This window comes from Ambystoma mexicanum, chromosome 10, assembly GCF_040938575.1.
Source record: "Ambystoma mexicanum isolate Mex_15411 chromosome 10, UKY_AmexF1_1, whole genome shotgun sequence".
Lineage (NCBI taxonomy): Eukaryota > Metazoa > Chordata > Amphibia > Caudata > Ambystomatidae > Ambystoma > Ambystoma mexicanum.
The window spans coordinates 1,646,916,839-1,646,933,242 of NC_090932.1; the positions used below are offsets into that span (position 1 = coordinate 1,646,916,839).

Consider the following 16,404-nt stretch of genomic DNA (forward strand, 5'->3'; position numbering starts at 1 on the left):
AGTTGCCTCCTTCTAGTGAAATGTTTTCTAAATGATTGTGTCATAAATTAATAAGTGCTTTACTAAGAAACCTTGAGTATAAGGGTCTACTTGAACCACTGTGATCGAAAGACCTCTGTGTAACCTCTTGTACTGCTCACATTCACTCTTGAGATGAGCCTGGCTGCTCAGCTCGCTACCAAAAACTGTGTGGTTCAGACGTATACCAAAGGTTGGTTTGACTTGCACTTTTAGTCCTAATTGTATGTGGTGGTCCCAGAGGGTACTTATGGCGCATAGCCCCTGAGAGGCTGTCTAAGAGAATAGAAACCTCTTCTTGGGTGGCCTTGGAGGTGAGGGGAGTCGAAACCTTGTGTTTTTTCAGCTACCTTGCCTTTAGTAGTGAAGCACAAATGTGTTTAATAAACGCTTGGATTTTCGGCCCTTGTTTTTTCTGCTCTTCTTTAAGGAAGACATTCTACCAATATAAAACTTTAGTAATTCAAAGGCATCGGTCTAGAACAGAACTCCGTATTTGCGACAGACTTCGATGGCAGAAAAAAACAATCTGAGGGACTTGGACGTGTGAAGGACCATGGGTACAGTACATCTCATAGTAGGGATATCATTACTAATTACGTCCTGTCAACATCAGTTTTTGACTTTTGAAAACAAATCTTGTAGCACTCTGCGACTTCCACTAGATGCCGGACTATGCAGAGCATGTGATCGAAGCACGTCCACAAGGTCCAGAAATTCATTACAGTTGCTTTTCAGTTCACCGACTAAGGGAAGCAATAACTAACTTATTTTAGGACAACACAGTGCCAATCAAGTTAAGTAAAACCTATACACTTAGTACAGGAGCTATTAAGGCAGGTTTAAACCCAAGGCTTTTTTTGTGTCGGTCTACAACAGACCAGGGAAAGCAAAACCCAGTGTTAAATGTTATGAATGACTCAGTTAGTCTAGGTGTTCGGGAGAATTCTTAGAAATGTGCTAATTCCTCTCTACCTTAGAGACCCCCAACTTTGCTGCATTTTGAGGACTTGACCTGGAGAGAGTGAGACCCTTTTTTCTCACTCTCTCATGTATTTTAATGTGATTTTGAACTCTGTTTCTTTTTGGTTATGGGGTCTGACAAACTCCATTGCCATCATGTTTTACATTGTGTCAGTGCAGTGGCACAAGGAAGTCTTCCAGATTTCCCCTAGGTTTAAATACCTTCTCTTGGGTAAACTACTGTTTCCAAGAGCAGTGAAGTGAAATTGACTTTACTTATATTTGTAACTTTCTAGACCCAGCACACACTATCTTACAATAGGGTGCCGGAGGGTTTACTTAGTATCCCCTTTGTCTAGTTTTGCATCTAACATGTTTATGTAACCCTTTTCTCGATGAGTGGCTGGTGGCATTCGTTTACTTTTAACTACCATGGTGCGATTTTACCGCGGGATGCGTTCACAGCTGCAGTAAAGCACACAAGGGAGCCATTTTTGTCAAAATGGCCCCAGTCTTCTTTTTTCACCATTTCTTTGGGGAAAGGTCCTACTTGAGATTTACTCTACGCGCCAAACCAGGTTTGGTCCCTTGTTTTGCCTTTGGACTCACGAATGAAGTCTGCCTCTGGCTCCAGGGTGTCTGGCAAGGGGAGGAAGCGAGGGAGGTGTCCAAAACTCCCTGTGCTTAGTCTCCTAGGAGACAGGAATGAGCTCTGAGGTGATTGGCTGGCTAGCTGACCGGCAAGGACAGCCACCCTGCTGGTTGACTGACAGCTTGGCTGGAATGAATGGGGGAAACCTGCATAAAAGGCAAGGCTTTTTGGCTGGAAGGCAGGGTTGACCACTGGACGAAAGAATCCGAAGAAGAACTTGAAGAGGACGCCTGCTGCAACTCCTGGACCGTTGGTTTGCCCGGTGAAGCCCTGCTGCTGTGCTGAATCTCCAATATCCTTTAGGCTAGAGAAGCCCTGCCTAAAGGCAGGACGACTTCTCCCCTTCAGTTGGTGGGACCAATCAACTCCAAAGTAAGCCACCTGGACATCCTCTCGGAACTGGTTGGAATTCCACTGCAGTTGCTGCTGGAACCGAATAGCCAGGGAGAGTAACACCAGATCGTGTACAGTGCTTTTAAGCTGGCCAAGAGCTCCAGAAAGATTCCCCGGACTCCCAGGAAGCAGAACTGACTGAGCCTGAGCCACCTCAGAGTGCTGGACCTCAGATGCAAGGAAAGCCCATCTTAACAGCCTAGAGTCTGCAGTGCTGCTATTTGCTTAGACGCAAGGAGCTGAAACTGAATAGAAGTTGGTCCTTTTTTGTCGCTGATCGTCCCGTTGCAGTACAGGAGTCCTCCAGACGTCCTCCCTCTTATCCCCATGACTGATGCCCATGATCTGCAGAGCTGCTCAGGAACAGAAGCCAGCCAAAGTCTTTCTTCTAACCAAAGGTACTGTACAGTCTAAGAGAACTTACCTCTTGTTGTGTCACTGCACTTGTCCTCAGTCAAGACTTGTGGTTGCTTCTGTACAGTTGCTGACAGCTTCTTTACTTCACAAGCCTAAACAGCTTATGGCTCTACTTTGATTTCTTCTTTTCTACAAAGACTTCTAAAACATTATGCAAGACATTTACCTACCTCTGAGAAGTGCTGCAGCTCACCTAGACTTTTGCCCAATTGACTTTGGCCTAGCCTGGCTCCCTGAATGACTCTTCTTCACTCTGACATTGTGTTTGGTCTTCCTTCCAGGAAGGGGTTACCTAATGTTGCATTTTTTTTCTTCCAAAGGCACTTACCTGCTTTGAGAATATTTGTGAGATCTCGTGTTTTGTCCTAATAACCTTTCTCTTTGACTAACTCTTAAGTCTGATTTTCAATGCCAACAGTAGTATATTAATGTCCACAGTGTCCTAGTTACTAAAGTCACCTGAGGGTGTAGGAAGTGTCCTGTAACTGGACTGTATATCTGTACATATCTGCATATCTTTATATCTGTACTGTAATCTTTACATTAAGCGCCCAGAAACCCCTGGTTCAGGCGCGCTATATAAATAAAATAAACAAGCCTAGATACTCAACTTTTATTCAGTTCTCTCCCATTCATTCCAGCCTAGCTGCCACTCACCCAGCAGGGTGGCTGTCCTGGCTGGACAGTCAGCCAGCCAATCACGCCAGAGTGCAGGAGACTAAGCATAGGCAGTTTCAGGCACCTCCCTCACTTCCTGCCTACCCCAGACACTCAGGCGCCAGAGGCGGTCTTCATTCCTGAAGCCTGCCAAAAGGCGTAGGAACAAAGGGACCAAACCTTGTTTGGCGCACAGAGAAACTCTAGAAGGACCTTTCCAAAAGGAAATGGTGAAAAAAAGACGACCGGGACCTGTTTAAACAAAGGGGGCTCAGACGCCATCTTGAAAAACATGGCTCCCGCGATTTAAAGCTACCGGTGTTCGTGGTCGGGAAAAATCATGGTCGTTCGTTGTAAAACCACTTCCACCAGCCATTTTGAGAGGAAAGGCTAGCATTGGACTGCTACATAAGTTTCTAGACATAGGGGATACTAGGTGACCCCCCCTCCAGCAGTCTATTATAAAAAAGGGTGTGCTGGGTCTAGGAATTTGAAAAGACTAGTAAAGTCAATTTCACTTTACTTTCTCTGGGAAACAGTAGTTTATCCGAGAGAAGGTATTTAAACTTTGGGGTAGCCTAAAAGGCTTCTCTGTCACTGCACTGAGGGTGCAGTGTGACACAAATGAAAAGATGATGCCTATGGAGTTGTCTAAAACTCCATAACCAAAGAAAACACAAGAGTAAACACATTCAAAATACATGAGTGGGGAAAAAAGGCTCACACACTCCAGGTAAAAAAAATCCAGTCCTCAAAATCCAGCAAAGTTGCTGGGGGTTTCTAAGGTGAAGGGAATTAGCACATTTATGAGAATTCTCCCTAACACTAGAACCTTTGGCTCTCCAGGTGTTTTGGACTACAACTCCCATCAACCCCACCCACAATATTCAACAGTGAAGGATCATTGGAGTTGTGCAGTCCAAACCATCAGGGGAGTCACAGTTTGCAGACCCCAGTTCTATATGAAGGTCCACGGAAGGATACCTTTCTGCCATTTAATCCAGATATATTTTATTTATTTATTACATAGATAGAGCGCGCTGCAGCCCGAAGGTATCGAGGCACTAAACATGAAAGTGTATGCAGGTAAGATAGTGGATACATAGAGAACATGAGGTACTTGGTACGCTGCAGTAGTGGAAACCTGGGAAAAGCTTCCTTGTGCCCCTGCTGTCAACTAGGACTGTCAGACCTGGCCTTTCTGACTACTTTCGCCTCAGAGTGCTTAGTAGTGCAGGCTTCAACTGTCAACCTTAAAACAGCTAGGTTTCCTGCTCTAACTCCAGATAGAGAGCAAGACGTTGGACTCAAGGGGGGGGGGGGGGGGAAAGAGAAGGTTTTCGCCTCAGGCAGTCATTCCCTTAGACCAGTAAATCCTTTCTGTGCCCTGGCCAACATTTTCTTTTGGTCTCTGTTGGCAGTCTGTTGCCACCAAGCACCTACTGTAACGCTCACCTGATTCCCGCAGAGGCGCCGGTCTTGACTGGGTGAATGCCGTATCTTCAAAGGTGATGTGTAACACACGATGTCTTAGGTAAGTGAACGCCGAGCTCTCCATCTGCCTCGGGGCAGGGTGCCGTAACCAGTTTCTTCACTGGATAAGGGTGCAGGCCTCTTGACCTCAGAGGACTGCTGTCCGTCGTTAACTGCACGAACGGTAAGTTCTGGGCACTTCAAATGTCAAAAGTCTTTTGTAATGATATCTCTTGTTTTGCAGGGTTCCGGCGATGGCGGATGGCGGGCTGATGAGAGTTGAGGATCGAACCCGCGTGAGGAATAGAAGCGCCTGGAAGCACATAAGTAAGCGCTTGTAGCCTGCTTCACGATGCGCACTAACTGTCCCTTTTATCTTGCAGGTACAAGTTCGGAGCTTTAGAGAAGCTGAAGGGTGCTGGAATACCCACTGGATTCGGCGTGGGAAGGAGTAATGGCACGTGAGTAATAAAGTTGCCCAATGTCTTTAAACGCACCTTCTTTTGTCTTTCAGATGCGGGATGCAGCGCCGAAGGCCTCCGGAGCGTGCGAAGAGCTGGTAAGCTTTTGTCTTTCAGATGCCGGAATGCAGTGCGAAGACCTCCGGAGCATGCGAAGAGTAGGTAAGCCTTTGTCTTTCAGATGCCGGAATGCAGCGCGAGGCGTTGGTGACAGCCGATGGACCAGGTAAGAGATGCGCTGCCACTGAAGACCGTAGTGCTAACCTGTTCTTTCTTTGTCTTTACAGGTGCTGCTGAAGACTGGATTCCAGGATGGTAAGCCTTTGTTCCCTTAGGCCCAGGATCAGAAGCAGAAGACACGATGAGCGTTCTGCTGCAGAGAATGCAGAATAACGCAAAGCAAGATTCATCCATCGGGTGTGGTTTAAATAGCCTCCTGTAGTGCTTAGGTGTCTCCTTCCACAGCCACGCCTAGGTAAGAAAAGAGTTCCTGCTTTCCAGAAGAGTTCCAGTTTTCTGAACCTAGGGAGTGGCTCCTGCCCCACCCAACAGGAAAAGTAGTCCCAAACAGAAGAGGATCAGGGGTTCAACTGGCAGGTAAGTAAGCAGCATGGTCTGCTGCAGGTAAGTCCACCCAAGCATTATGAGCCCGGCGCTTCCAGCGCTGGGACTGGGCATCTTTATGAGCCTGGTGCCACTGGCGCCAGGACAGGGTCCAAAAGGTCCCAATTGGGACTGGCTGGCACTCGGAACCGGGGTTATGGGTCTGCTTCCAAGGGAGTCGGGCAAGTCCTGATCTTTTGGAAGCAGAGATCATGACACCTACCAGATGGAGAGATGACAGAGGGATTTCAGGCCATGGTCCTCAGTGGCAAAGAGCTATCACAACAGACACCAGTTAGGACCGGATGGCTAAGGGCACGGTGGTGAGGACACACTCCTCCTCTGCTTCATTGTCTGGTCCTACCACCCAGGATGGAATGGCCCACGAGCATGGAAGAAATGGGCTGTGAAGTATGATTAAGTTGGGCTTGTTTTAGAAGGTACATACACCACTTTCTCTCTGCAAAACCATGAATAATTGATTTGGGCTAAGGGAGCTTACAGCTTGCTAAAGCTACAAGCTAGACGAGTATCTGCAACTTCTATCCTCACTGCATCAGGAAATGTAACTGAGCTGTTCATGAACCCTTCATATCCTGGTAACCTTCATTCCTTATCAAGTACCACTTCAGATGACCATGCAGTGGCCTGTGCTTCAGATCCGGTGGGAAACCACATGTCCAATCCTTACCGTACAATCGGTTAATGTCGAGCCAGAGCACTATCAAGAAATGTATCATTTTAAATGTAGTTCCCTGCAACTCCAAAACCCTTTTATGTGTTAAACCATCACAGTTACAGAACAAATCAAACATTTGTAACTAGATTATGACCAGAGGTTTTCACTCTTGACTCACAAGTGGGGTTTGTGAAGTTGGAGGTGCACCCACCTTCTTCTCCTTTGCGATACGCTCGGCACGCAGAGAGGCAACTTGGATAGGGGGCAAAGGCTTCTCGTAGGTGATACCGCTGCAAGGAAAGTTGCATGGCGTTAATGATGATGTACTAGAAAATGTGAGACGTTACTAGAATGAAAATCTGCATGTTAATACAAAAGTGCAGTCACTGTGTTGAGATGGATTTTCAGTATCGACCCCGTGGACAGAGTGAGAGGGCACCCTATTCTGATAAACAAGTGTTAGGACAGTTTTTCTCAAGTCCATCTAAGGGCTCAGTAGAACCATTCAACCAAGACAGTACCAGACTCCACTCTTAGTATAAGGCTGTACCACCCGAGTTCATGGTAGTGTAGACAGAGCACCCAGGCTTATTTTAAGATTAACACATCATAAAAACACAACACAATGCTTGAAGGTACACAGACCAAACCATACACCTTGTCCAGAAATCTAACAGTTCTAGGCAAGTCAGACCTTATCAAACACATTTAGTATATGACACCTATTCATGGGGAGTAAAACCATCAGTTACTCTGATTACTTACAGTAATACAAGGATAGTAGACCCTGTCAGTTATACAGTGACACTCAGTTGAGAAATCAATTAGTAAACCAACCTGCAAGTATACTTTTCTGAATAGTGGAACACCAATTCAAGGAACAGTAGAAACCTATACCACATTCAGGATAACACAGTTATACTAGGTGAGTAAAACCTTTTGGTGTAATGACATGCATTACTTACCGTACTAGAATTTCTGACGATTGTATCTGCTTAGATTCATTTGCTGTGCATATAGTCCGACATCTAGTGGTTGTTGGGGAGAATTGTCAAAAATGTGCTCATTCCCTTCTACCTTAGAGACCCCCGACCCCCGCCCTTTTTGCTGGATTCTAGGACTTAATTTCTAACCTGGAGAGAGCGAGACCTTTTTCCCACTCATGCATTTTTCTGTTATTTGGACTCAGAGTTTCTTTTGATCTTGGAGTCTGACAAACTCCGTAGGCATCATCTTTTTACATTGTGACATACATAATCTTCAGTGCAGTGACACAAGGAAGTCTTTCAGATTCCCCAAAGGTTTAAATACATTCTCTTGGATTAACTACTGTTTCCAAGAACAGATAAGTTCAATTCACTTTACTTACATTGTAACTTTCTAGACCCAGCACACACTATTAATATGATAGGTTATTTATAACGCACTTAAAACCCAGAGGTTTCTAAGCATGGATCCGGACACTATCTTACAATAGGGTGCTGGAGGGGTTACTTAGTATCCCCTTTGTCTAGTTCCTCATGTAACATTTCTACAATTAATGGCTGGTGGCCGTGGTTTACTTTTTCCTACCATTGTGTGTTTTTACAGCAGGCTGCAATTGCAGCTGCAGTAAGACACCCATGGGTGCCCATTTTGTCAAAATGGCCCTGGTCTTTTTTCACCATTTCTTGTTGGAAAGGTCCTTCTTGAGATTTACTCTGCGTGCCAAACCAGGTTTGGAGCCTTTGTTCGTTCTGTCTTTGGCGGGATTTGCTGCTGAAGCCCTCCTCTGGCTCCAGCGTGTCTGGCAGGGGCAGGAAGTGAGCGAGGTGCCCAAATCTCCCTGTGCTTAATTCCCTTGGTTACAGGAATGCACCCAAAGGTGATTGACCGGCTGGCTGTCTGGCAAGGACAGTCACCCTACTGTGCGAGTGACAGCTTGGCTGCAAACGAATGGGAGAAACCTGAATAAAAGGCGAGGCTTTTTGCTTGGAAGGCCGAGTCGACCACTGGACGAAGGAATCCTAATAAGAACTTGGAAGTGACACCTGCTGATACTCCTAGACTGATGGTTTGCCCGGTGAAGCCCTGCTGCTGTGCTGAAGCTCCGAATTCAACTCGACTAGAGGCGCCCTGCAAGGATGACTTCTCCCCTTGGGTTGGACCCCAAAGTGAACTCGTCTGGACATCCTCGGAGCTTGCTGCTGCAGGAACCGATTGCCAGGGAGAGGAACACCAGATCCAGTGCATCGGTTTTAAGTCAGACCCGAACTCCAGGAAGATCCTCCGGACTCCTAGGAAGCAGGACTGACCAAGCCTGAGCCACCTCAACAGAGTGCTGGACCCCAGATGTGAGTAAAGTCCAAGAAGTTATCCGAGAACCGCAGTTGTGCTATTTGCGAGAGCGGCGGGGAGCTGAAAGCGCAAAATGCCGCTGATCTGAAGTTTGCCCATTGCTGCCGCTGACTTTCCATTCATAGTGCAGGAGTCCCCAGACGTCTTTGTCCCCACGACTGAGGCCCAGGAACACAGGATCTGCAGACCTACGTAGGAACAGACGCCAGCTGGATCCAGTTTTCTTCAAACAAAAGGTACAGTAAAACTAAGGGGACTTACCTCTTGTGTAGCCTTGCTAGCTCTCACTTGAGACTTGTCTTGGTTGCCTTTTGCAGAGTTGCTTGCAGCTTTGCCCCCACAAGCCTCCCAGCTTGTGGCCCCTTCCGTGATCCCCTTTCTACAAACTTTTCTAGAAATATTGTGCAAGACTTTTACTTGCCTGCAAGAAGATCTTCAGCTCCCCTAGACTTCGCTCAACTAACAATGGCTGTCCTGGCTCACTGAGAGACTCTTACCTCTGACTTTGTGCTTTTGTCTTTCCTCCAGGAAAGGAAAAATGTACTTCGCATTGGATTGGAGGGTTCAAAAGGTACTTCCCAGTTCATAAATTATTTGTTAACCATTGTTTTTTTCCCATATATAATCTTTTGCCTCAAACTCAGTATTGCTCTAAATGCACCAGTGACAAATCAATGTCCACAGTATCCTAGCTATTTAAGTCACCTGAGGGTGTAGGAAGCGTCTGTGTGCCATCCCTAAAGGGTATCGTCTGATTAGAAAAAGTGTGTGTTTTGAAGTATATTCTAAAGTGTTACCTGTTTTGCTCCCTTCTGAAGAAGGCTTATTGAACTGACTTAAATTAATAATTGTTTAATCAAGAAACCTTGAGAGTAAGTGTTTATTTGGATATCTGTCATTGTGAAACTGTTACTACCTTAAATCTTACATTGACCCCTCTTGAGATAAGCCTGCCCGCTGAGCCACACCACCAACCTGTGTAGTACAGACTTAAACCAAGGGCTGGGTTACCTATTGCAAAGAGGACAAGACTGGTGCAGTCTCCCACAGGTTACTGCATACAATCTTGCCCAACAATGACCAAGGACTAGGAAACTGGATTTGCAGCAGAGCATCCAGAAGGCATTCCGCTGCATCAGCTTCTTCACTCTCAAGGTACCGTGAGTAAATAAGATCTAAATAAGGGAAACTTACCTGAAACAGTTTACATCACTCCTTTGCTTTGGGAGCACTATTTCGGTGTTCAACCATCTACAGTCATCCAGGCCCAACAGCCTGCGCCTCTCCAGGAAGGCTTTTCCTAAGCTCCTGAACTTTTTCCAAGACCAACTAACTTGTGCTAAGAAGATTTGCATCAGAACTGTCGCATCCCTATTTCCCAACAGTAAATCCTCTGAACCGCTTGGCTTTGGCATTGCTCCAAAACCTGAACTGAAGAACTCCTTTCTTGTTAGGGAAAAGGCTGCCAAACGTTATAAGAGTTGCTACTAGCATTGCTTATGTTAGTTAAGATTTTCATAGTTATGATAAATCTTCCTGACCTATCAACCCCAGGACTTTTTGATTTTACTGGAGGATTCTTTTTCCTTCACCTTTGAGTGGGAACCTTTCTCCACTCACACAGAAAGTTTTACTCTTTCTATGGGTGTCATTTTTTAGTCTCTCCATACTATCTTTTAAAAGTTATCTTTGACAACGTTTTGGCAATAAGTGCCTATTTATTTATTCAATTTGTAGAGATCACAACAGCCCATGGGCATTGTGGCGCTTGTTACAGACAGTGAGCAGAGCCTAGTTACAGTAGGGAGCCGGTATATTTAACAAATTATGCAATATACAATGAATTAATGGCTTGGGGAGATGTAGGGGGTATGCTGTTGGTGTGGAGAGATTAAGGGAGAGTTAGTTTAAGAGGGAGGTTTTCAGATTTCTCTGAAAGGCGAGGAGGGAGGTTCAGCTCGGAGAGAAGTAGGGAGCAAGTTCCATAGTTTAGGTGCTATGTAGGGGAAGCCTAACCCTCCTGCTTTAGCCCTGTTGATGTGTGGGATGCTGAGTTGATTGGTGTAGCGTGTTCCAATGGGTCGGGCTGAGATGATTCTAGATAGTGTTTCCGATAGGTAGGTGGGTGCCGTAGAGTTGATGCATTTGTGAGCGGTAATGAGCATTTTAAAAGTGATGCAGTCTTTGACCGGGAGCCAGTGAGATGCCTGCCTGGCTTGTGAGATGTGGTCTCTTCTCTGAATGCTTAGTGCTGCTCTTAGCGTGTTGTTTTGAGTGATTTGGAGTCTGTTTAGGTTTTTTATAGAGGTGCCTGCTAAGAGCGTTGCAGTAATCTAACGTAGCACCTATAGTTGCTCTGGCTATTGAGAGGCAATTGGACTTGGTTAGAAAGATTTTATGGCATTGACGAGTTTGGTGCTTAAGGCAGAAGCAGAGACAATGGCATTGACTTGCTTGTTCATAGATAGCGTGGCATCAATGTGAACCCCTAGTGTCTTAACGGATGATACTACAGGAATGATGGAGTTGTCTATGTTAAAATTGGAATAAAGACGTTCTAGCTTGGTTAGAGTGGTATTTTGCCCAAGGATAAGAATCTCTGTCTTATCTCCATTGAGACATAGGCCATTTTCCGCCATCCATGCTTGGATAATGGCATTGATTTGGCGTAGTGCTGCCGCGTCTTGGTCGTATGCGCCGGTTAGTGGTAAAAGTACTTGGGTATCGTCTGCATAGTTAGTATATGCAATTCCAAGTGCATCAAGTTTATCAAAAAGGGGCTTTGTTAAGAGATTGTATAGCGTTGGCGCGGAATGGTGGTAGGTGCTGCATTTGCTATGTTTGAAAATACTTTCATGCTCTGCCTTCTAAGAAGTAAGAGATCCAGGAAGTCGCTTGTTTGGAGAATTGTGCTGCTTGTGTAAGGTAAGCAGTGAGAATTTTATGGTCTACCAGATCGAAGGCAGCCAAGAGGAGGAGGAGGGCAGGCTTGCCTTTATCTAGAATTTGAGCAATTTGTTTCTTTAGGTCTAATAAGGCAGTTTCTGTGCCGTGCCCTTTGCAGAACCCAGACTGTCTCTTTCCTAGGATGGACTTTGTTCCAGGTGTAGTTGGATCTGTCTCTGAGCCGCTTTGCCCAGTATTTTGAGTAGAAACGGGACAGTGGTTATGGGCTGGTAGTTGTTGGACTGGGCAGTATCTAGCGTAGGTTTTTTCAAGAGAGGGCGCACCCATGCCTCTTTAAGACTGTCAGGGATGATGCCTGTTTTGAATGAGGAGTTGATAAAGGCCGTGAGAAGAGGGGCAAGGTCCTTGGCACAGTTATGATCTTGAAGGGGGATGAGGGGGGCGGGGTGGCTCAAATGTCTCCCTTGCATAGCGATGGTTTAAGGTGTTTGAGAAGGTCTATAACTTCAGATTCTGAGATGTCCTTAAAGGAGAATTTAGGGTGATGGTGTACTTTATGATCGGCCTTAGTCTGTGAGGGCCTGTAAGCTTTATAGTGAGCCTGGATTTTGTTTTGGAGGAGGTCTATTTTGTTCAACATTGCAGCTTGAATGCTTGCGCACCAAGCTTCATCCTTAATGATTTCATCAGTGCTGGTGGGAGGTGCAGTGAGTTCCTTAAAGATGGTGAATAGTTCTTTGGTTTGTGAGTTAACATTAGATATTCGAAGATTGAATGGGTTACATTTGGCAGTGAAGATGGCCTCTTTATACTGCAGAGCAGCCGATTTGAAGTCATCTTTGGATGAGTCACTGGGGTTAGATTGCCAGATTTTAAGAGCCTGCCGTTTGTTTGACCGCAGGGTCTGAAGCTCTTCTGTGAACCAAGAGTTCAAGTGAAAAGACTTTTTCTCCTTCTTACATTCTAGTGTTGCTATGGAATTTACTGCGTTGGCGAGGGTGTCCCTGAAGGTATCAGCTAGGATATTGGGGTCTTGTGAGAAAGGAGGTGATAGGCATGGGATGTTAAGATAGGGTCGGATGTTATCCGTGGTAAGTTTCTCAGAGCTTCTTGTTAGTGTGGTGGGGGCGGGAGTGGTGATTTTGGTGCCGGAGGCTGTAGGGATAGAAAATTTAATGCAATTTTGGTCTGTCCATGGATAAGCGAGATTGGACGTGATGGAGGAATTACAGTTGTGATCAACAACCCTGTCAAGTGTGCGACTTTTGGCGTGGGTAGGGCTAAGAATTTTCGGGGTGAATCCTAGATCTGAGAGGTCTTTGGGAAGTGTGGTAGCAGCTTTGTCACTGGGGTCATTGGATACTAGGTTTAGGTCACCTAGGAGAAGAGATTTAGTGGATTGCTTAAGGTTGTCACTAAGTAAGTGTATGATTTGTCCCTGGAAATCTGCAGGGAATCCTGGTGGCCGATATAGGACATGGATATTGATTGTATTATCAGGTGACGGCAATAGTTTGACCGATAGGATATCTACGCCACCCTCCAAGAGGTAAGGGATGGGACTGATGGATAGGGCATCTTTGTAGATTAGTGCAACCCCCCTCCTATTTTAGATGTCCTACCCGTCTAAGGATGGTGTAACCTGATGGCAAGGCTAGAGTGATGGAGGGGCCCGATGCCTCATGTAACCAGGTTTCGGTGATGCCTAGAATGTCTAGGTCTTGACTAAGTAGGAGATCATTTATTTTCCAGAGCGTGAGCTGGGAGAGAGCGCCTCCATCAAGCAGAGCACCTTTAAGATCTGGTTTAGATTGGCGAGCTTTCAGAGGAGAGTTGGGGGTTTATTGGGAGAGGGCCAGCTATCAAGTGGCTGTGTTGATCTTACTTTGGGTGTTATTAGGCTGGTGATATGAGTGGGGTGTCCGACAGTGGTGCAGGCTTCTAATCTGGAGTTTGAGCATGGTGGGTGTGGGGAGGGTGATAGTGTGCATCGGCAGAGTGCGTGTTCTGAGTCTAGAGCTTCTGGTGGCGCAATTGGGAGGGTGTATTAGTGTGTGCACTGAGTCCCCTCTTGTGTGGGAGGATCCAAGCATGTTGGAGTGATCGGCAGGGAGCACTGCAATGATATATGAGGAGAGTGTAGGAGTGTGGATGGGATAGGTGGTAGTGGTAGGTTGGTGGATCGTGTCAGTGACTGAGTGGCGGGCGAAAAGTATGGAGAAAATAGTAAGGTGAGCAGCGTGCTGGCTAAGAAGAACTTTCAGCTTCATGGTGTGATGGACTATGTTGTAGGTGGAGAGAATAGTGGTGAGTGTGGTGAGATCAATGGTGACTGGGACAGATGAGGCACTCGACCATGAGGAGATAACAGATGCAGTGGGAGTGGCACAGTTTGGCGTGGGTGAATAGCCATACAGTTTTAAAAATATCATAGATTAAATAGCGAATTACCGTACAATTAGGTCGAGGCACAATACAATTTTGGGATCATGTATGCCGGTGCAGTGGACTATTCGAGTCCAGTGGGTACACAGCGGTATGGCAAGGTCATTGGGATAGGCACATAAGGTAATACAGTAACGATTAGTGGTAATCAGGAAGGCTGGTACATTGAGGGAGACTTAGAGCGAGAGAGCGCTCTGGTGCATTTGCAATGTCTCAAGGGCCGGCACATTGGAGTTGGCGGAATCGCGGGCAACGTGTGAAGTCACATTAAGTTCTGGGGAGTCAATAGCAGGTGGTATGCGGAGGTGCGCAGCTCATGATACAACTAGACAGTGGGAGGCCCAGTGAGAAGTCAATAGGTAGGTATATTTGCACCAAGGGAACTGATCAAATGGTGAGTCTTACCCTGTAGGTATCATTTATTTGCAAGAAGCAGCTTTCCTGGCCCAACGGCCCCGGACGGCAACGACAGGCTTAGGACAGGAGCCTTTTGCAGTGCCTTCTGCCCGGGTCGGCGGCACCCGTCGGTTCGCTCTAATTGGTTAAATGGAACTAGGAGGAACCAATCAGCAAGGAAGGCTGTTGCTGGGTTGCCCTAGGGGCTCCCCTTTTATACTTTCTCTGGCTAACCTTGAGAACTACAGTTCCCAAGGGTATAAAGGATCTTTGGATCCATTCTACATGTTATTTGGTGAAACCAGTAGTGGCAGCCTGGTGTGAAAAGGCGGCCATCTTAAGTTTTTTTTGAGCCCTCGCGGCTTGATTAAACACGCTGAACTGGTCGCTGATGTTGGCAAGGGGGTCACTTCAGCGATCGCAGCAGCTCCAACAATGTATATATAAAGCTGCTGGTAGTTTAGCAGGATAAGGGTGAGGTATGAAAGACAGCTGCAGGGTATGCTGAGCCCACAGGCTTACCTCGTAGATTGGATGCAGTCCATAGCAAGTGTCACGCCGCTCCTGCACACGCTGTGATGAGGTGCTCCTGCTCCACACAGCAGCACGAATGAGAGAACAGGCTTAGGACAGGAGCCTTTTGCGGTGCCTTCTGTGCGGGTCCGCTGCGCCTGTCTGTTCACTGTAATTGGTTAATCGGAACTAGGAGGAACCAATCAGCAAGGAAGGCTGTTGCTGGGTTGCCCTAGGGGCTCCCCTTTTATACTTTCTCTGGCTAACCGTGAGGGAACTACAGTTCCCAAGAGTATAAAGGATCATTGGATCCATTCTACATGTTATTTGATGAAACCAGTATGCCCCACCTTATGAGGAGTGCTGGGGAGACGCAATGTATCCCCTTTCTCCCTAAACCTGTTACAATTTTGTTACAGGGACAAGCTTACCTTTAATGGCTGGTGGCAGTGATACCTTTTACTAATTCGGTGCACCTTTACCACGGGTTGTTTGCACGGCTGCGGTAAAGGCACCCAAGGGTGCTCATTTTACCAAAATGGCCCGGTCGTCTTTTTTTTGCCATTTTAGTGTTCCGTGTCCTTCCTTCTCACGACATGAACGGCGGGAAATTCCCTTGTGTGATTTTCATCTTCAGTGGGAGTAATGTGGACTCCATGTCCAGGCTCCAGTGTGTCTGAAGGCAGGAAGCGAGGGAGGAGTCCAAAACTCCACAGCCCTTCGTCTTCCTCCTTGCCTGAATGGGGACGAATCCCAGTGGTGTGCTGGCTGTCTCAAATGGACAACCAGACCGCACCTTGTTGTAAAATGCAGGGAGAGTATGCAAAAGTTGTCCTGTAGTTCCTATTAAATACTCCAAATCTGGAAGCTGACAAGTCGACCAATGGAACCAAAACCGAAGAGGATGAACGAAAATCAGATGAGACTATTTCCAGCGACCAGAGAGCCTGCTGTGTAACCTTAGCCTGCTGTAGCCCTTCCATCCAATCAATCTGGGTGTTAGCCAAGAAATTATAAGTTACTCACCATAGTGACTAACGCTTAGTCCATAGTCCCCTTTCCAACATAGTGTATGGGCGTCCCTTCAAAGGGACGGGAGACTGAACTTTTTTCACCAGAAAAAACCTTCTTCCCCTTTAAATTTAGAGGCGCAGCCCAGGGAGCACACGCTGCTTTGACTCCGCCCTCCGGCGCCACACCTCAGTCCCCATTGACTTGTTGACAATAGATTTAACAGTGCCCAATGACGCCAGTATTGTTAAGGGGGAGGTTGGTGGGACGTATGGAGGAAAGGGGACTATGGACTAAGAGTATGTTAGTCACTACGGTGAGTAACTTATAATCACTCTTACGTCCAGTCCCCTTTCCTCCATACTGTATGGGCATTTACAACTGATTATAGCCCAAGGGTGGAGATGAGACCCTCCTTAAGCAAATAGGTTCCTGAGAACCGCCTGTCCGAAAGCGGCATCAGATCTAGAGCCGGCATC

At 46.5% G+C, this 16,404-nt stretch overlaps 1 protein-coding gene across 6 annotated transcripts in view; it reads right to left on the bottom strand.

Moving 5' to 3' along the window:
• The window catches only part of EP400 (E1A binding protein p400), a 1,542,855-nt gene that overhangs the window by 264,162 nt on the left and 1,262,289 nt on the right, over nt 1-16,404 (bottom strand). For 4 of the 6 annotated variants that reach the window (XM_069620064.1, XM_069620063.1, XM_069620065.1 and 1 more), the window contains one exon: nt 6,495-6,606. In XM_069620064.1, coding sequence (XP_069476165.1) covers nt 6,495-6,606 — 112 coding nt within the window. The remainder of the gene's footprint in view (nt 1-6,494; nt 6,607-16,404) is intronic. The other 2 variants (XM_069620067.1, XM_069620066.1) reach the window with 1 other exon arrangement.